Raw genomic sequence first — 20,710 nt, 5'->3', positions numbered from 1 at the left:
TGCCTGCAGATAGTATAGACAGGAAAGCTGGGTGACCGGATATGGCCATCAGCAGACGGTGTGGACCCTGATGAGTGATGTGACCTCAGCTCCCTGTACACAGGGGTCACTCTACTTCTAGGCTCCGCAATGACACCTAACAGGAGTGGATGTACAGGACTCGGGAAAGCTGGGTGACACTGACACCTGTGATATAAGTCATATGAGATGCACCTGCTGTTACTGGCGCTAGGACCCTGTGGCTCCTGGGTCTCATGATGGAGAGAAGTGCTGCACTTAACCCCCAATTGCCTGCAGGCGGGGCGCCCATTGGTGGTGGAGTGTAATACCTGCGCCCCCCTCCCCCGCCGGCACAATCAGCCCTTTGTGAGGGGCAGCAGGATTAGGGATTGTGTTTTCTCTTATTGTGCCGCTGATTAATCCTGACCTGGTGTCGCTTTCCTCCGCAGATCGGGTGGGTAGTGGGGGGCTGCGGGGGGCCGGACTCCCAAATCCTCATCCCTGCCAAACTCTTTTCACGCCTCATTTGCCACGTAAGCAATTACATCTTACCCCGGAGTACACGGCCTCCTCCAGGCCCACAAAGAAGAGCAAAGGCTGGTGACAGGGGGCTGCAGCCAACACATACAGGGGCACAACAGGTGCAAGAATATCTGACAACCCCCTGAGGAAGCCCCCGACCCCTCATGTACCCTCTAAATGTGTATACAACACACAGCAAATACAGATAAACCCTTATACCGCATTGTGATATAGGATAGAATATTGAGTGCAGCTCTGGAGTATAATACAGGATGTAACTCAGGATCAGTACAGGATAAGTAATGTCATGTATGTACACAGTGACTGCACCAGCAGCAGAATAGTGAGTGCAGCTCTGGAATATAATACAGGATGTAACTCAGGATCAGTACAGGATAAGTAATGTCATGTATGTACACAGTGACTGCACCAGCAGCAGAATAGTGAGTGCAGCTCTGGGATATAATACAGGATGTAACTCAGGATCAGTACAGGATAAGTAATGTCATGTATGTACACAGTGACTGCACCAGCAGCAGAATAGTGAGTGCAGCTCTGGTGTATAATACAGGATGTAACTCAGGATCAGTACAGGATTAGTAATGTCATGTATGTACACAGTGACTGCACCAGCAGCAGAATAGTGAGTGCAGCTCTGGTGTATAATACAGGATGTAACTCAGGATCAGTACAGGATAAGTAATGTCATGTATGTACACAGTGACTGCACCAGCAGCAGAATAGTGAGTGCAGCTCTGGGGTATAATACAGGATGTAACTCAGGATCAGTACAGGATAAGTAATGTCATGTATGTACACAGTGACTGCACCAGCAGCAGAATAGTGAGTGCAGCTCTGGGGTATAATACAGGATGTAACTAAGGATCAGTACAGGATAAGTAATGTCATGTATGTACACAGTGACTGCACCAGCAGCAGAATAGTGAGTGCAGCTCTGGAGTATAATACAGGATGTAACTCAGGATCAGTACAGGATAAGTAATGTCATGTATGTACACAGTGACTGCACCAGCAGCAGAATAGTGAGTGCAGCTCTGGAGTATAATACAGGATGTAACTCAGGATCAGTACAGGATAAGTAATGTCATGTATGTGCACAGTGACTGCACCAGCAGCAGAATAGTGAGTGCAGCTCTGGAGTATAATACAGGATGTAACTCAGGATCAGTACAGGATAAGTAATGTCATGTATGTACACAGTGACTGCACCAGCAGCAGAATAGTGAGTGCAGCTCTGGAGTATAATACAGGATGTAACTCAGGATCAGTACAGGATAAGTAATGTCATGTATGTACACAGTGACTGCACCAGCAGCAGAATAGTGAGTGCAGCTCTGGAGTATAATACAGGATGTAACTCAGGATCAGTACAGGATAAGTAATGTCATGTATGTACACAGTGACTGCACCAGCAGCAGAATAGTGAGTGCAGCTCTGGAGTATAATACAGGATGTAACTCAGGATCAGTACAGGATAAGTAATGTCATGTATGTACACAGTGACTGCACCAGCAGCAGAATAGTGAGTGCAGCTCTGGGATATAATACAGGATGTAACTCAGGATCAGTACAGGATAAGTAATGTCATGTATGTACACAGTGACTGCACCAGCAGCAGAATAGTGAGAGCAGCTCTGGGGTATAATACAGGATGTAACTCAGGATCAGTACAGGATAAGTAATGTCATGTATGTACACAGTGACTGCACCAGCAGCAGAATAGTGAGTGCAGCTCTGGAGTATAATACAGGATGTAACTCAGGATCAGTACAGGATAAGTAATGTCATGTATGTACACAGTGACTGCACCAGCAGCAGAATAGTGAGAGCAGCTCTGGGGTATAATACAGGATGTAACTCAGGATCAGTACAGGATAAGTAATGTCATGTATGTACACAGTGACTGCACCAGCAGCAGAATAGTGAGTGCAGCTCTGGGGTATAATACAGGATGTAACTCAGGATCAGTACAGGATAAGTAATGTCATGTATGTACAGTGACTGCACCAGCAGCAGAATAGTGAGTGCAGCTCTGGGGTATAATACAGGATGTAACTCAGGATCAGTACAGGATAAGTAATGTCATGTATGTACACAGTGACTGCACCAGCAGCAGAATAGTGAGTGCAGCTCTGGGGTATAATACAGGATGTAACTCAGGAATGATATCCGGCAGGAAGAGAGGTCCCTGTTGATCATAGAGTCATAAGGTCACAGCATTCTTTCCTCCTGGGGTCAGAGGTCAGTGCCCTATGAAGAGTATTACTATGAGGTGTAGGAGCAGTGACTACTAGTTAGAGGCTAGAAGACTTGTACCAGGCATTGGTGGTATTCACACTCTACAGTGTCTCATGATCAAGTTTACCTTCTTCAGAGCTGAGGGTCTGTTACAAGTGTATCCCATCTAGACAATCCCCAGGGTACAATGAGACATTTATAATCACATTGGTCGGGACTGTCTGTCCCGATACATAATAACAAACCTTCAGCTGTTTGAATTGTTAAACTTCCCGGAGATCTCAGGAATACATTGTAACGGATGCCAGTAATGCGATGGGGGAGGGGCTCTTACTTCATCTCCAGGACCTCCTCCAGGTGCTTGCGTCTCTCGGCCCTCAGGCTGGTCAGGTGGATCTCCTTCTCCGCCAGCGACTGCTGTGTGGACGACAGCTTCGCCTTCATGGACTCCAACTCCTGCTTCACCTTCTCCATCGCCATCATCAGCTCCTCCACCTGCAACACCAACACACAGTCACTGCAGCGCCCCCCAGAGGAGGAGAACACCAATTACCAGCCTGAGAGAGGAGACTGTACAGGGGGATACAATCTATTACTCTCTGTTATCAGCCATTACATCCCGGGGAGAGGAGACTGTACAGGGGGGTACAATCTATTACTCTCTGTTATCAGCCATTACATCCCGGGGAGAGGAGACTGTACAGGGGGGTACAATCTATTACTCTCTGTTATCAGCCATTACATCCCGGGGAGAGGAGACTGTACAGGGGGGGATACAATCTATTACTCTCTGTTATCAGCCATTACACCCCGGGGAGAGGAGACTGTACAGAGGGGGATACAATCTATTACTCTCTGTTATCAGCCATTACACCCCGGGGAGAGGAGACTGTACAGGGGGTACAATCTATTACTCTCTGCTATCAGCCATTACACCCCGGGGAGAGGAGACTGTACAGGGGGATACAATCTATTACTCTCTGTTATCAGCCATTACACCCCGGGGAGAGGAGACTGTACAGGGGGATACAATCTATTACTCTCTGTTATCAGCCATTACATCCCGGGGAGAGGAGACTGTACAGGGGGGGATACAATCTATTACTCTCTGTTATCAGCCATTACACCCTGGGGAGAGGAGACTGTACAGGGGGGGGATACAATCTATTACTCTCTGTTATCAGCCACTACATCCAAGGAATAGGTGACTATTACTCTCTGTTGTCGGCCGTCTCATTACTATCCAGGGGTGAGGAATATATTACAGGTTAAAAATGTCTCAACTTTCTTAAAGGGGCCACAGCCCGGAGCAGAGGGGCTTCTCTTGTGTAGATGTAGCTGTTACTTTAAGGAGCCCCTCAGCAGCGTGTGGCAGAACAAGAGGGGTTTCACGGCCTGTATAATGACCCTCTGATTACCCGCTAATTATAATTAGAGAGGAGGAGGGGGGTTTAGACTCGGCGGCCAAGGTCGGAGAGTGGCTGCGGGATGAGTGCGCACATTGGGAGCGGCCGCCGTGTGTTGTGGCGGATAATAAGGATCAGGATGACTCCGGGAACAGAGCGCTGTCTGTCTGCGCCACTCACCTGGCCTCCGCACTGACCTAAGGCGTGTAATTACACAGGACGTCAGATGGAAGGGTCGGGGGGCGCCGCAGACAGAGGGGATGGAGTACAGGGGGGCCCAACAAAATATCCTGAAATATGAGCTTGTCAGATGGTACAGTTGGCATGACCTCTGCTTGCCGTCAGTGAATGGGAACATTCTGTAAACATGTGTCGTTACAGTGTATCCGCACACTCGAGTCGAGGTTTGATAAGGACAATGCTCTCGTTTCATGACAGTAAGCAGAGATTTTGACAAAGAGGAAGCATGTAAAAGCCTAATCTACGGAAGAACGTGGTACTACAACCCCCAGCAAGACATCACCCAATGGAAATAAAGCGAAAGAGGTCGCATAAGGTGAGGGGAGCGGCGGGAGATGGAAAGTCTGAAGGAAACCACCAGGCTCCTTGGAAGATGCTAAAAACTTAATTGCTGGGTAAAGGGAGGAGGAGGGAGACGGCTTCATGGATGAGGAACCATGTGATCAATTTTGGGGACCCCCTCCCCCCATCCAGCTCATAAGTGGTGCATAACAAGTTATGGGGAATGAGTAACTGTGTCTGGGGAAGGAAGTTGTCGCCAGGACCATCAAGGGTTAATGATTAATTTTTACGCTTACTGCTTAAAGGGGAAGGTTCATGACTTTGTCGCCCCCTGGTGGTGTAATGATCTAATGTTACAGTGTCTTCCCCTCAATGAGTGGCAGTGGCCAATTAACATTTGGCTATCCCATGGCACGGGGTTAACGAGGCTGGATGGGCGCACCGGATTCAGGAAGAGCAGCAAACTGAGGAGGGCGCCATGACATAACATCATGTGCAGTATGCAAAATGCTGCAATGCTCACAGCGGCCTCTAGAGGTCAGCAGACCAACCCCGGGGAAAGCATCTCACTTTACAGCGCGCTGTGATCTGAATGTTATAAATACAGCCAGAAAGTAAATGACGAGGGATCAGGGAGGGGTCAAGGGAGGTCGTCTGCAGCAGAGGGTCACTTAAAGGCAAAACGTGGATGGGTTCAGAGAGGAAGGTCACAGCAGACAGGGGTTTTGGGGGGGGCTCACTATACCTTGCACCATTTAAAGGCACGATGAGCAGTATCATGCTGCGCCTCACAAGACGGCTTCAGAGAGAGACAAGAGAGGAGGGAAGCATGCGATTACATGGGCACAGCTTCATGCTGGGGGTATACACATCCTAATGAACACATGCCCACTGAGCCATACTTTACCTTCCTTACCAGCCTATGTGATAGAGGCCAGGCCGTGATACCACTGAGCCCACACTTGCTATTTATCCTATAGATCAAATCCTCCTACTGAACTAATGTAAGGTGCACAGGGACATGTTACCACTGAGCCATGCCCTCTAGAGCCTCATGCTGCTTTACCACCGAGCCACACACGGCCCTTTTACCACACTGCACGCCAAAGGTTATTACTAAATCCTGGAGGCAAGGACGTGTTCCCACTGAGCCACACGCTGCATTCTTCTCATACAGTTTCTGGATGCAATGGTTATGTCGCTCACATAGTTCCATTAGTATGGGCCAACCCTACAAGTCCATACCTCACTATAACGACACTTACCCACTGAGCCAAGCACCATGGACCTATATACAGTATCATTTACTACTCTTTCCTAGAAATCGTAGACATATCAGTCACATCTTCCCACTGAGCCAGCTCCTATAAGTGCCATGAAATGCTTTTATCTCACTGAGCCAATCAAGCCTTGGCATTGTCAGCTGCATCTCCTGGATGCTGGAAGTTGTCTGCAGCTGGAGAGTCACAACTGCAGGATTCTCAGTGCAGCTCTGGGTGTGACTAGAGTTTCCGCAGTGCTGTTCATCCTGGTCTTCCTGTTTCTTGCACATAATGCGAGTATTACAGTATAGACTGACACACAGTGGGAGGGCCCCCGGTGGCTGACCTGCTTCTGGTAGTTGGCCCTCGCGGACTCCTCCTGGGCCAGCACCATTTCCCGCTCGGCGGTGATCTGCACGCTTTCGCGCAGAGCCTCTTCCAGCTCTTCGATGCGGTCGTCTTTCTGACGCATGACGTCCTGCGGAGAGGAAGGCACAGCGTGAGGCGCGACAGTCTGCAGGACAGGAGGTGCCCAGGAGAAGCAGGAGGTTAGTGGCAGAAGAGGGAAGATCAAAGATGGCGGACGTGGGTTCATCCATAGCGTTAAAGAGACAGCAGCAGTGAGCGGAGAGGATTAGTTAGTAGAGACCGGCGATGGTCGCCGGCGCAGAGGGCGGAGTTAGTTTAGTAAAGCAAGATTTCAAGGCACAGAGCATCCAAAAGAATACATTAATGACACCAAATACATCCCACATGAAGGAGATTAGACTGTAAGCTCTGCAGAACACACAGATCTTATACAACCCCCCCACACACATCTACAATGGTTGGTCCTGGCTGGGAGCTCAGCACAGGGGAGATAAATCAATTCCAGATGCGGGTGTGAAGTGGATTTCTCAGGAGCGGGGCTGATGTAGGGGGGGATTGGGTTACACGGAGGGTCCGTCTCTTATTATTACACGGAAATGGTTTGTGTTAAGTTTTGGGGATTTTTTTTTTTCGCGGCTCTTCAGCGCAGGAAACGGCGCTCCCTTTGATGTTCACCTACAGACGGTCCGGGGATGAAAAGGAGCTGGATCTTCAGGAAGTCCCCTGAGCGCGAAAGGAGGGGGCCCAAAGCGAACATGCTTAAGTAATAAGACGCGCAGCGAGGGCTCCGTACACATCACACAGAGGGTACTGCCCCTTTAAATGGGGAAGACCATGTGAAGAGTGGGGGGGGGGGTGCATATTAAAAGCTGGTGCATAAAGGGGGCGGAGGAAGTGAATATGAATGGGCCCTTCATTCGTTTATTACAAGTAGTGGTCATATGATCTTTCCAACATGCTGCTGATTGGCTAACAACAGACTCCACTGAAATGTAGGGGGGGGGGGGCACATACTTATTCATTTGCTTCATAGCACCACACCCTGAAGACCATTATCTCATCTTGTTTAGATTGTTCTCCCAGCTGAGGGTTTGTTACAGTGGTATCAAGTCTATCCAATGTTCTGGGCGATAAATAGACTAATACGTGCACTGATAGTTGCAGCTGTGAGAAGTATGGGGTCTGTAAAAGATGTCAGCGATGTTCCTATTCACTGACAGGATGCAGAGATGAAGAGAGGGGCAGAGAGTGAATACACGGCCTCCCCCGCGGCGCTATTGTTTGGTTGAGTCCACTGTTCCGTCTCTTCTGTCATCACTTCCATTACTCGGCCTGACACGATCCAGCGCTGCACAAGCCCCGATCATTATCTCACAAAGTAAGTGCCCCCCTGCCAGAAAGCTGGCGCGATGAGCTGCAGGAGCCCGGGCTGCCGGCCAATCACAGAGAGCGGTATCTCAGCACCTGATCCAAAATTAAAGGGGAAAACTCCCGTTAAAGGGAAACTCCGAGTTCCTTAAACGACTGTATAATTATGTGCACGTGCGCTGGGTGACTGCGCCGCCCCTGGAAAGATTCGTTACAATGTATCAGGCCGTAACTGTCAGCTGCTGGGGTGTACATACAGCTGAGGCGCTTGTTACAATGTATCAGACTACAACTATCAGCTGTGAGGATGTACATACTGCTGAGGCGCTTGTTACAATGTATCAGGCTGCAACTGCCAGCTTCTGGGATGTACATACAGCTGAGGCGCTTGTTACAATGTATCAGGCTGTAACTGTCAGCTGCTGGGGTGTACATACAGCTGAGGTGCTTGTTACAATGTATCAGGAGGCAACTGTCAGCTGCAGGGGTGTACATACAGCTGAGGCGCTTGTTACAATGTATCAGACTACAACTGTCAGCTTCTGGGATGTACTTACAGCTGAGGCGCTTGTTACAATGTATCAGGCCGCAACTGTCAGCTGCTGGGGTGTACATACAGCTGAGGCGCTTGTTACAATGTATCAGACTACAACTATCAGCTGTGAGGATGTACATACTGCTGAGGCGCTTGTTACAATGTATCAGGCTGCAACTGTCAGCTTCTGGGATGTACATACAGCTGAGGCGCTTGTTACAATGTATCAGTCTGTAACTGTCAGCTGCTGGGTTGTACTTACAGCGGAGATGCTTGAAACAATGTATCAGACTACAACTGTCAGCTGCTGGGGTGTACATACAGCGGAGACGCTTGTTACAATGTATCAGACTACAACTGTCAGCTGCAGGGGGTGTACATACAGCTGAGATGCTTGTTGCAATGTATCAGGCTGCAATAGCCTGGAATCTCCTTGCAGCGTCCTGTTCACACAGCTGAGCTGTTTGCTACAATGTAACAGCAGAATTAGAACACTATATAATAGATCAATATCATGTTATCCGAGTATTTTCTCTGGACTTTCCGGAGACTGCCTCCTAAGAGGCCTTGCTCCGAGCAGACGTCATCGGGCCGCTGTCTCGGGGTGATGGTCTCGGAGGCCGCGGTGACTTCCTGGGCAGAGGCCCCCGTCCAGTAAACTCCTGTGTTTGTCCAAGGCAAACAGGCTGGGCGAGCTGGAGCGGGCCCAAACCGCAAACCCTGCGCCGGATTCCCTGGCCCAGCGCCAACGCTTTGAATCAAGATGGCCGCCCGCCGGTCCCTGAGTGAGCTCCGTGGCGCGTCTCCAAAACCACGGTCCCCTCAGGGGACCCCGATCCATCCTTCCAAACACAACAACCTGAGACGCAGAGGCCAAGCACCTCAATCACAGCCTCTTAGAGAGGGCGCAGGGAGGCCCCCGCTGACTAATTGGAGACATTTTTCAGGGGCCCCTAATCCGTCTCTGTGAATGGAGTCTCTGTCAGTGCCCCCTCCGCCAGACGCTCCGAGGAGAAGGGGATCTTCCTAAAATATTCCTCACCCTCCAGAAAGAGACTGAAAACCTCAAAAAAAAAAAAAAAAAAAAAAAAAAGACCCAGCAATAGACAAACCCAAAAAAACTAAAAAAAAACTAAAAATGTTGAATCTTTTGAATTTATAACGTTCCATTTTACGTTCCGTGAGAGCCGCATCACTGGTGTAGTGACATCACAGCCGCACCCCCTCGCAGCGGCACAGAGCGGGGAGTGTGCAGCCTCCGCTGGGAACATGCTGATCCGATTTTCCAAAGGTTCTATTAATTCCGGCCAAAAACCACTGAGACCAGAAAGTTTCTAAAACTGGGTTTTCTGTGAACTGACCCCAAACCCAAAACCTGCTGGCAGGAGCATCTGAGGCGCGGCGCTATATATACCGCGGGCGATGGCGTGAGACCGTCCCTGCACCTCCTCTAATCCGGAATCTGAATTTACAGCGGAAGCCGCTTCTTCACCTCCAGAATAGATTTCTTCTCTGGGACCGTGGCCAGGGGTGTCCTCTCCAAATAGACCATTCGCTGAAATACTCTGTGCTGCAGGGGGCACTGCACCTACCAATAGGTAACTCCTATCCTGAAACACTCTGTGCTGCTGGGGACCTTGCTCCTTTCACAACTGCTGAAATCGACCCTTCTCCTATTTCGCCTGAAACCTTCTGTCCTGCAGAGGGCATCGCTGAGCTCCTCTGTGCTGCTGTGGCTCATACCTGCAGTTGCTGGGAGCTGTCGGTCAGGTTGTCCTCCCTGCGGCGGGCCTCCTCCAGGAGCTGAGCGTTTTTCTTCTTCTCCACCTGCTCCTTGTGTTTCAGAGTCGCCACCTTCTTATTCTGGTCCTTATTTTGTCTAGAAGAAAAGAGAACAGATTAGGGGGTGAGAACTGGGCCCTGGGAAAGCTGGGTGACCCACCCATAGAGCCACTAATACAGCCCTCAAATCCTCAGTACACCTACAAAAACTGATAATGCCCTTTCTGTGCAGGCCAGAGACCACCTGACACACTATAAGGGCTGTCACCCAGCTTTCCTGGTACACTGAATGGCACTCCTGTAATATAGCGAGAAAAGCCAGCCTGCACAGCAGAACTACTGGCAATCTTGGCCGTCTCCCAGCTTTCCTGGAACACTGAATGACAATCATGTAATATAGTAATATAACCCCACTCTCTAGGCAGAAGCCTGTAAAACTGAACCATTGGTAATCTTGGCTGTCACTCAGCTTTCCGGCAGCACTGAATGGAAAATCCTTCCCAAAAATGAAATTAATTCACCCCATTTGTTACACAGATTTATTATTCAGAAGTCTGGGAAAGCTGGGTTAGAGCTAAAGCATCGACCATCCTAGCTGTCAGCTTTCTCAGTAACCTGAATGGAAATCCTACCCAGTTTTACATTACAACCAGTTCTCTAGGCAGGGGTCTGGAAAAGCTGGGTGAGAATCCAGTTTCTATACTGCATGGTAGGGGGGCAGATACGGGGTCAGCTGACCGATCCGCTCCTGGCTGGTTTGGTCTCGACATGAGTCTGGACCAATCACATGGCCACAGCAGACACTGGATCAGGACCAGGTCAAGGCACCTTCTACTAATTAGCCAGGAATGGCCGGGTAATTAATTACCAGAAAACTGCAAGAGACATTGAATGATCTACTCCACTCACATCCAGAGCTGCACAATTCTCACAGGTAGATGCTGTGACTGTGTTGTTGTTGGGTGGGTGGAGGGGGGTCCCGTGACCCTCTCGTCTCTATACAAAGGGTTTGCTGAAATGCACAGAATCATCCAGAGGGGTCGGAGGCAGCGACACAATAAGCGGGCGACCGCAGGACAATCCCAGAGAACAACCCAGCTCAGCACAAGCCGCAGGTGACCCCGCTGACAGGGCAGGGGACAGGGACACCCGCATTAACCCCTGTGTGCCCACGTGTAAGATACCACCATCTATGAAATGAAGGGGTGGACTGAGGTATTACACACCTGCCTCCTACTGACTACTTCAATATGACAACTCCCAGCAAGACTGACAACCCTCTGGGCTGCCCCCTGCTGACAACCCTCTGGGCTGCCCCCTGCTGACAACCCTCTGGGCTGCCCCCTGCTGACAACCCTCTGGGCTGCCCCCTGCTGACAACCCTCTGGGCTGCCCCCTGCTGACAACCCTCTGGGCTGCCCCCTGCTGACAACCCTCTGGGCTGCCCCCTGCTGACAACCCTCTGGGCTGCCCCCTGCTGACAACCCTCTGGGCTGCCCCCTGCTGACAACCCTCTGGGCTGCCCCCTGCTGACAACCCTCTGGGCTGCCCCCTGCTGACAACCCTCTGGGCTGCCTCCTGCTGACAACCCTCTGGGCTGCCTCCTGCTGACAACCCTCTGGGCTGCCTCCTGCTGACAACCCTCTGGGCTGCCTCCTGCTGACAAACCTCTGGGCTGCCCCCTGCTGACAACCCTCTGGGCTGCCTCCTGCTGACAAACCTCTGGGCTGCCTCCTGCTGACAAACCTCTGGGCTGCCCCCTGCTGACAACCCTCTGGGCTGCCTCCTGCTGACAAACCTCTGGGCTGCCTCCTGCTGACAAACCTCTGGGCTGCCTCCTGCTGACAACCCTCTGGGCTGCCTCCTGTTGACAACCCTCTGGGCTGCCTCCTGCTGACAACCCTCTGGGCTGCCTCCTGCTGACAACCCTCTCACATCCCTCTGTGTTGCCTCCTGCTGACAACCCTCTCACATCCCTCTGCGCTGCCTCCTGCTGACAACCCTCCCACATCCCACTGCGCTGCCTCCTGCCCAAATTATCAACCAACCCTTCCAGATCCCCTCTGCACTGCCTTCAGCTGACAACCTCCCACATCCCTCCCTCTGACAACCTTGCACATTGCTAGCAAGCTGCCTCCAGACCAGTTATAAATCACATCTATAATCCCCGAAAACTCCATGTAATCCATCCTGCCGAGTGATATGTAGGGTCTATAGTAGTCCCCTGGCTCCTTCGCTACATATTTATCACTATGTGAGGTTTGGGAGAAACCCAAAATACATAGAGCAGAGGCCGGGGAGTAACCACACAGATAACAGCAGCTTTCATGGAGGGCCAGGAGCTGCAAATGCTGTATACAAGCCCCGACTGCGACCTCCCTGGAGTCACCCGTCTCCAGGATACATGTATGACCAGGACAGCATGTGGGCGCTGTGACCTATAACCCCCACTATGTACAGTGTTTACCTCCACTCATACAGTGTAACAGACTATCCAGATGGGGTAATGTATACTGCAAACAGCACAATAACAGTGTCCCCTAGTGGACGTATCATCATAAAAATTCAAGGCTTGTACTCAGGTCTCCACTTCCTGAAGACCCCTTGTTTGTTTGTTTTGTATTACCTGAGACCCCCCGGGATACAGTAACAGCTGGGATAATGGATGTGAGTACAGGGCATCACATTGTAACGCAATCCCAGACGTGGCAGGATTAGCACTGATCACGTAGCAGGGGCCATTATCGGCAGATAATGATCAGAGTGTGGACACAGAGTGACCGCTCCTAATGGAATTATGTGTTATCCAGCTGTGCCCATGAATCCTCCCTAATCCTCAAATCCAGGGATCTAATCCTGTGTCACTATAGCAATTACAGGACCCCTTCCGCAGAACCCCCCCCCCCCCCCCCCTAGGCGGTGAGGACAGGGCCTAGGAACCTTCTATAAATTGGGTTCATCTATAACCATTTCAAGATCTCTGCTTGCCATCAGTGAATAGAAGGAGGAATTTAAAAACAGAATACCCCGTAAGGCTCCGGTTTGATCACATGATAATACACTAATAAGACGCAAAATGTAACGACCCCTCATGTGTGTGAGCAAGGTAAGAGCTTGTATACCAAGGCTAAGCGAGGAGCATGACACCCCCTCCCCTCCTGACTACGTACGACCCCCCACCTCTTATGTGAGCCCAGGATATATGTATCCAGATATCTATCACATCAGACACAGGGGATATCCTAAGACAGGAAAGCTGGGAGCAGTGGTGGCGGCCATATTGCTTGCTTTCTTAGATAGGCACCAATACACACCGACCTTCTCCCTTATGACTAATAATGTATTTGCATGCTCAGTCCCCCGGGAAAGCTGGGTGACAACGCCATCAAGTCACTGACAAAACCGCCACACGGGAGAGAGAGACGCACTCACCTGGACGTCATGCTGAGAGCGGCCGCAAGTCCAGGAAAGAGACAGCAAGAGAGAGTCAGATAAAGAGACAGAGGATTATTATAGACAGGAGACAGAGACTGTAATAATATCTTATAATGGGAACCTCTTAAGAGTTAACACTTTATAAAATGGGGTATCCTGTTAATGGGGTGACTCAGGCCATCACCGATGGATGGATTTGATCCCCAGGACCCCCATACCAGAGGTGTCCCCTGATTGGACAGGCAATATCCTCTCTAGACTAATTGAAAACCAGAGTGATCTCTACAAATAGGTAATCAATCCACCAGGCCTGGGCAGACATTACAGGTGGATGAGGAGCGGAATCAACATCCAATCACAAGGGTTTCAGACCCCTAATCCATTAGCCATTAGTAGAGCGGGAGCACAGTGTCCCCTGGTGGTCCTGCCAGTCCTCTCACCTCTCCAGCTCTGCGATCTTTGTGTCCTTCTCATTCTTCTCGTTCTCCATCTCCTTGAGGATCTCCAGGAGACGGTCCACCTCTGCCTGGGACTTGCTGGCCTCCTCCCGATATTTGGCCACCTCTTTCTCCAGCTGCTGCACCCGCTCATTCACCTCGGGGCTGGATTTCGCATCCTCGTGGGCCTAAAGGAAACATAAGGAATAACATCATGAAACTGAAATAAATGGCTGACCAGGAGCGTGGGAAAGCTGGGTACATGCTGTGGTAGAAGTAGTTATAATGGTTGTCACACTGTGTCTTTAACAATACATGCACATGGATGGTGTCAGCAGGGCGACGTCAGTGCACTACGACTCATCTGGCACGAGTGTCATCTGTGGTCTGCTCCTAGTCGCGATGGAAATTGGACGAGCGTAAAAGGACTGCGCCCAGAGGTCTGGAAAACACTGAGTGTCCGCAGCCCGGGACCAGACACACCACTTTTCCATGACAGGATGGGTGGCTGTGAGCAGCTGGCAGGGTGCAGATGGCACTCACCCCTCCCATGCCCCGGCATTTCTCGACTGTGGCGGGTGATAATTAACGGTCGCCTGTTTACAAGACGCGCTCGACCCCATACACCTGGCTCCAGCGCCCAAACAACAAGACACACTGTGTGCTCCATCACTGTATGCCAGGGCGAGGTCACCTCCACAGGACCAGGGCAGGAAGGCCAAAAACCACAAAGGACTAATCACAGGGTGACGCAGATGACCAGATACGCCCTAGAAGTGGAGCCCGCAGGGACGTGATCTGGTCATACAGACACGTACACACATGTAAAGAGGAATACAGAGAGGCTGCAGTCACTGTGTACATACATGACATTACTTATCCTGTACTGATCCTGAGTTACATCCTGTATTATACCCCAGAGCTGCACTCACTATTCTGCTGCTGGTGCAGTCACTGTGTACATACATGACATTACTTACCCTATACTGATCCCGAGTTACATCCTGTATTATACTCCAGAGCTGCACTCACTATTCTGCTGCTGGTGCAGTCACTGTGTACATACATGACATTACTTATCCTGTACTGATCCTGAGTTACATCCTGTATTATACCCCAGAGCTGCACTCACTATTCTGCTGCTGGTGCAGTCACTGTGTACATACATGACATTACTTATCCTGTACTGATCCTGAGTTACATCCTGTATTATACTCCAGAGCTGCACTCACTATTCTGCTGCTGGTGCAGTCACTGTGTACATACATGACATTACTTATCCTGTACTGATCCTAAGTTACATCCTGTATTATACCCCAGAGCTGCACTCACTATTCTGCTGCTGGTGCAGTCACTGTGTACATACATGACATTACTTATCCTGTACTGATCCTGAGTTACATCCTGTATTATACTCCAGAGCTGCACTCACTATTCTGCTGCTGGTGCAGTCACTGTGTACATACATGACATTACTTATCCTGTACTGATCCTGAGTTACATCCTGTATTATACTCCAGAGCTGCACTCACTATTCCTCTGAAGAACAGGAGCATTGATAGAAGAAAGAGTTGGGAAGTCACTGACACAGATCGATCATTCACATGGAAAAATAAAAGGCACTTGTAGTAGAAGTGTAGTACTTCTTGTGTAGTAGAAGAGGTCGCATAGGGGGTCCTACTCATAGTAGGGAAGCAGGCCATAGTGGTATCTCATCGGAGGGGAATAGAGACTCCAATCTTAGGCAGAAAAAATAAAAACTATGCAACTCCTCATTACTGGGAGTACATGGGAGGGATCAGTAAATGGTAAGCTACCACTCAAGTCGGAGGAAAGGGTTAAAATCAATTACGAGGTACGTAGCATGAATGGGGGCACACAGGGTGGACAGGTAGGGGTACAACATGCGGGCACCAGTTATAACACACGGGTCTCCATGCGGCGACTTACTGCTTTTCCGATGTGCTGTGACCCATCTGAGTGCTGAGATAAGGACAAGAAACAGACGGAGGTCAGACAGAGGAGTCAAGAGGCTACGCAGAGTATTAGCGGACCCCCAGTGCAGGTCATCACCACTCTATATAGTAGTAAGACTCCCAATAGCAATACCCACAAGCCCTCACCTTCCGGAGCTGGTTCTCCAGCTTCAGGCACTCCTCCTTCCTCTGCTCTAGTGCGATCTCCAGGGACTTCAGCCTGGAGTCCTTCTTAAGGCCAGAAGATGCCAGGGTGGACGCATGCTCCTTAAGATCCAGAAGTGAAGACTGTGCGGACCAGGTCAGTCAAGAAATTAAAAAAAATAATCAATGATACATAAACATCTCCATTACAGTCATCAACATCACAGGCTCCTCCCATTAAATCCCGGACAAGCCCCCAAGATTTCCTTAAAATACAAACCGATGCTTCTATAAAGTTGATAAACCTACATGATCATCCTCCCACAATATGATGTAGATATAAGTCTCAAATCAGGATTCTACGGCTAAAATTTGTCTCGCAACAGATTTAGTCCCGGATGAGCCCCCAAGTATTTCTTTAGCCCCACCTCCTTCTCGGACAGGTCTCCCTGTAAGGTGCTGACTTTCTCTCTCAGTTCCTTCAGCTCTTTCTTGTAGTTTTCCACCTCTTCATTCTTCTCACGTTCATCTCGGTCCCTCTGGTCTTTCAGACGTTCTATTATTCTCTCCTGGAGATTAGAAGTGACCTCTAAGTTACACTTAAGGTTCAGAATCTAAATCTTACATTAATGTAAGTGCACCCCCCTTACCTTCTCGGCCAGCGCCTCCTCTAGGGTGGTCAAGGCAGTGTCTGTGTTGGTGGTGTCAGCCTGGAGAGATTTTACCCGCTCTTTCAGACTGCTCAGCTGCTTCTCCTTATCCCTCAGCTGCTCCTGAAGGTTCTCGATCTGGGAGATAAAAGAAGTTCATTGAGTAGAACCACAATGTTCTTGACATCTAAAGCCTAGTACCATCTAGAAGTTTGCAAAAAAATGACATTAATTTGGCCTCTGATGATCCAGAAATCTGGATGGCCTGACCTGGCACAGGGGAGATGAAGGCCTCTCTCAGTGTACAGCGGTACTCTAATTAATGAGACACGCTAACCACAACAGGGCAGTCTCGCAGACCGCTGTGTACACAAGACGATCAACTTCTAAAAATACCCACAGCCAAAAAAAAAAAAAAAAAAGAGCCCTTTCAAGGTAAAAGTCCATCACAGGAGATCCTCCGAGACAAGACGACCTTGTTGTCTGAAGACACCTCCAGGTACTAAGATGAAGGGTTAAAGAAACCAGACCGTGGGCAGCAGCGCCTGCCGATCACCAGACCCGAGTGACTATAATGTGTTTATTATATGCACCGCGCACCCGTTCATTGCTGATGACACGCTCCGAGTTCATGAACCTTCAAATAAATTGGGCCAACAACTTAACAAGATCCACAAAACCTTCAAAAGTGAATGGAATTTTTGTTAATATCCAAACATTGATTGCACCCTGAACAAACTATATGTCGAGGTTGGCAGGACGGCAGTCAAGGGACTAATGGTGACTATGATCAAGAGAAATCTTGATGGTTCATCCGGGATAGGACTGAAGTATAAGCATGTTTATCGGGACAACACTGCTACTACTCAGGACAACAAGGGCTCTTCATCAGTTCTGTCCCGGGCGAGCCCCCAAGATTTCTCTTGTACCAGATTGAGGGATATTCATTTGTGTTCTTGTGACAGGTCCATACGGTCAGACCAGTACAGTGCGGTAGGTTCTGCTCTGAACCTCTTATACCATTGTAAATCAGTGACACTAATAAGCCTTGCAGGTGGCACAGTGCCCTCTATCGCCAGGTAAAGGACACCTGGCACCTATACACTGGCAGAGCTTAGGTCCAGGGACATATCTGCCAACGAGGGAGGGGGTACAGACTGGCAGGCACAATGTCACCGGAGAACCTCTGTTATTACTGTAACCAATTACTGTTTCCAGGTCAGCAGCTGCCGACAAAAGAGAAGGGAAATTTGTGTAAGTGATACCAGCTGACTGATGCTGTGCCAGCCGCCTGCACCCTGGCTACAGGGTCTACCTGCCAACAACTGCAGGGGAATATGACTGATCCTGCACAGTAAATGCTCACAGTGTAAGTGACTGACCTCCACCTGGTGGTACACGACTGCATTAATTTAAGATGAAATCGTTGTCCACCTTTATGCTTTACCCTGCAGCTCTACTAACCACAGCCAAGAGTCAAAGTTCTGTCCACTAGATCTGTGGTCACATAGCGCCATCTGCTGGTGACAGCCAGAACTGCACTTTATGATACAGCAGACATAGCAGTCACTCCAAAGGGCAGCGTCTCACCTTCTTCTGCAGCACGTTCACCTTCCTCTCTTTGACGTCCAGCATGTCCTTGAGGTCGTGGATCTCCCCGGATAAGGTGCCCTTCTCCTCAGAAATCTCCTGGATCTGCTTGGTCTTCTTATTAAGCATGGTCTCCTTCTCCTCTAACCGTAGGCGGAGGGCATCCACCTGCAGAACAATGGTGGACGCATGAGTCTGTTCCCTGACAACCCTAGAACCAGTCGGACCCCCTCTGTCTGCCCCTCACCTCGGTCTGTAAGATGGCGGCGCGCTGCTCCTTGGCGGTCAGAGACTCTTTCAGGACCTCCACGTGCTGCTTGCTGTCGGAGAACTGGTTGGTGAGAGTCTCCAGCTTGGTCTGCAGCGCCAACAGCTCCGTATCCTTGCGGGAAAGCTCCTGCTTCACCTGTCCGATCTGTAGGGGGCGACATCTGTCAGCACGAAACAGACAGCCACAGCACAGAAACAGAGCGCTCCCAGGTGCCACATGTCCCAGCACATACAAGGCCTCTCAGCTGATGCCCAGTCTTATCTGATCCAAAAAAGCTGGGTGAAGATGAACAAACCCGACAGATAAACTCCTAATGGCCTAATCACCCAGCTTTCCCTGGAGCCTGAATTGCATTCAATAGATCTATACTGTGAATGATCTGCAGTACCATTGTATAGCTAGATCAGGCTGCCATTCAGTGGTCAGAAAAGCTGAGTGACTAGGACACAGAGCTCCCCCTGCATGACTCCCAATTTACTGACCACCAGGAACAGAATAGTAATGTAGAATATAATATATACCCGTCTCTATTGAATAATTAGGAAGCTCTGACAATCAGGAGTCAGGAAAGGTGGGTGATTACATACATAAACACCTCATTAACTCAGCCAGCTTTCTCAGGACTCTGAATGACAACTATATTGTGAAAAAAAATCCCTTTCATATATATCCATCATATAATAGGTAAAAGTTAGGCATTCAGGAGTCTAAAAAGCTGGATCAGTGTGAACATACGTATAACTATGACAGTTTACCCAGCTGTCTAATGCCTCTGAATGGCAATCCATTTAAAAATCTACTATACTATTGTATAAATTGATAAATTTGCCATTAAGGAGTTGGGAAAGCTGGATAATAACCCAAAGTATTGGCAACCAAACTGATTAAAACCAAAGCAAGAGGATCTCTGTTATTCTGGTATCGGGAAAAGCTGAGTGATAATCAATATGCAAGCTGTAAGAGCAGTCACATGAGCAGGCACCCAGCTTTCTCAGATGCAGATATAAGAGTTTCGAGAGAATGATTTGCTGTATATATTACCGGACTAGAGTGTGAGTGCAGGGGTTAGTGCGAGTGTCGGCAGATCTATACAGTGAGGTGTTAGAGGCAGCACAGAGCGCCAGGAAGAGACAGGGAAAGCCAGCGGACAGACAACGAGGAGCCTTACACCAGACAGCTCCGTCTGCAGAGCTGACACTCTTTTCCGCAGCTCGTCCGCCTGGCTCTCCTTAGCAGTCAGGTCCTCTTTCAGCTGATCTACCTGTCAGGACATTGAGGCATAACACTCAGTAACACTGTAAGCAGGGTAAGGACACCACTTGATGCCACAGGGGGCGTCACCTTCTCGAATACTTTGTGTAGAAGTAACAGCTACTGCTCTCAGCTATCAGCCACAATGAGAAAAATATCAAACAACCAAATCAGACCAATCTCTTTCACCAATGTAATGTGCAATCCTGCACTGCCACCTAGTGGTCACTTCTAGGACTACAGCCTCATGTTGATGGAGCCTGAACCTCACGACAAACACAGATATTTATTATCATTTAACGTGGACCTGGCACCCACAAAAGCCCCCTAGCCCTACCCCAGTAATAGCAGTGTTATATAGCGTTATCACAACATCCCTATAAAGCTAGCGAACACTGCATAACATCGCCGCACGCTAACAGCGCTCTAGCGCATTCATAAAGGGGGGAGGTCAAGGCCCTCTCCTCAGCTTCTCCCCAGGACCACCACTCCCCACACCATAGGCCAAGATTCACACGGCGGTCGCCGCCTCCTCGGACCGCCCCCTCATGAATACACCGGCTTGGTCCGACATTCGTGCAGCGATGTAATGCAGTGTTTGCTAGCTTTGTAGGGATGTTGTTACTAGGGTAGGACAAGGGAGCCGCTTACTTCAGTATGTGCTCCTAGAGGAATTTTTGCTTTTATCATTTTGACTGAATCTTCGGTACTGGAGATTTAAAACTTAATGGACCCATGTTCTCTGAGTAACAGTACCACACTCCCATCACTGCACTCACTATTCTGCTGCAGTCACTGTGTACATACATGACATTACTTATCCTGTACTGATCCTGAGTTACATCCTGTATTATACCCCAGAGCTGCACTCACTATTCTGCTGCTGGTGCAGTCACTGTGTACATACATGACATTACTTATCCTGTACTGA

At 49.5% G+C, this 20,710-nt stretch overlaps 1 protein-coding gene across 14 annotated transcripts in view; it reads right to left on the bottom strand.

Annotated features, from left to right (window-relative positions):
- The window catches only part of ERC1 (ELKS/RAB6-interacting/CAST family member 1), a 72,691-nt gene that overhangs the window by 16,481 nt on the left and 35,500 nt on the right, over positions 1-20,710 (bottom strand). For 3 of the 14 annotated variants that reach the window (XM_072144937.1, XM_072144928.1, XM_072144929.1), the window contains exons 6-17: positions 19,697-19,789; positions 18,505-18,672; positions 18,258-18,425; positions 16,668-16,805; positions 16,446-16,586; positions 16,021-16,161; positions 15,848-15,880; positions 13,901-14,085; positions 13,458-13,469; positions 9,987-10,122; positions 6,318-6,449; positions 3,116-3,276 (exon numbers count right to left, since the gene is read on the bottom strand). In XM_072144937.1, the coding sequence (XP_072001038.1) occupies positions 3,116-3,276; positions 6,318-6,449; positions 9,987-10,122; positions 13,458-13,469; positions 13,901-14,085; positions 15,848-15,880; positions 16,021-16,161; positions 16,446-16,586; positions 16,668-16,805; positions 18,258-18,425; positions 18,505-18,672; positions 19,697-19,789 (1,508 nt within the window). Of the gene's footprint in view, positions 1-3,115; positions 3,277-5,454; positions 5,509-6,317; positions 6,450-9,986; positions 10,123-13,457; positions 13,470-13,900; positions 14,086-15,847; positions 15,881-16,020; positions 16,162-16,445; positions 16,587-16,667; positions 16,806-18,257; positions 18,426-18,504; positions 18,673-19,696; positions 19,790-20,710 lie in introns of all 14 variants that reach the window. The other 11 variants (XM_072144941.1, XM_072144936.1, XM_072144933.1 and 8 more) reach the window with 10 other exon arrangements.

This window comes from Engystomops pustulosus, chromosome 4 (assembly GCF_040894005.1).
Source record: "Engystomops pustulosus chromosome 4, aEngPut4.maternal, whole genome shotgun sequence".
Taxonomy (NCBI): Eukaryota; Metazoa; Chordata; class Amphibia; order Anura; family Leptodactylidae; genus Engystomops; species Engystomops pustulosus.
The sequence above is the reverse complement of the archived record's forward strand: the minus strand, read 5'-3'. Positions and strand labels throughout refer to the sequence as shown.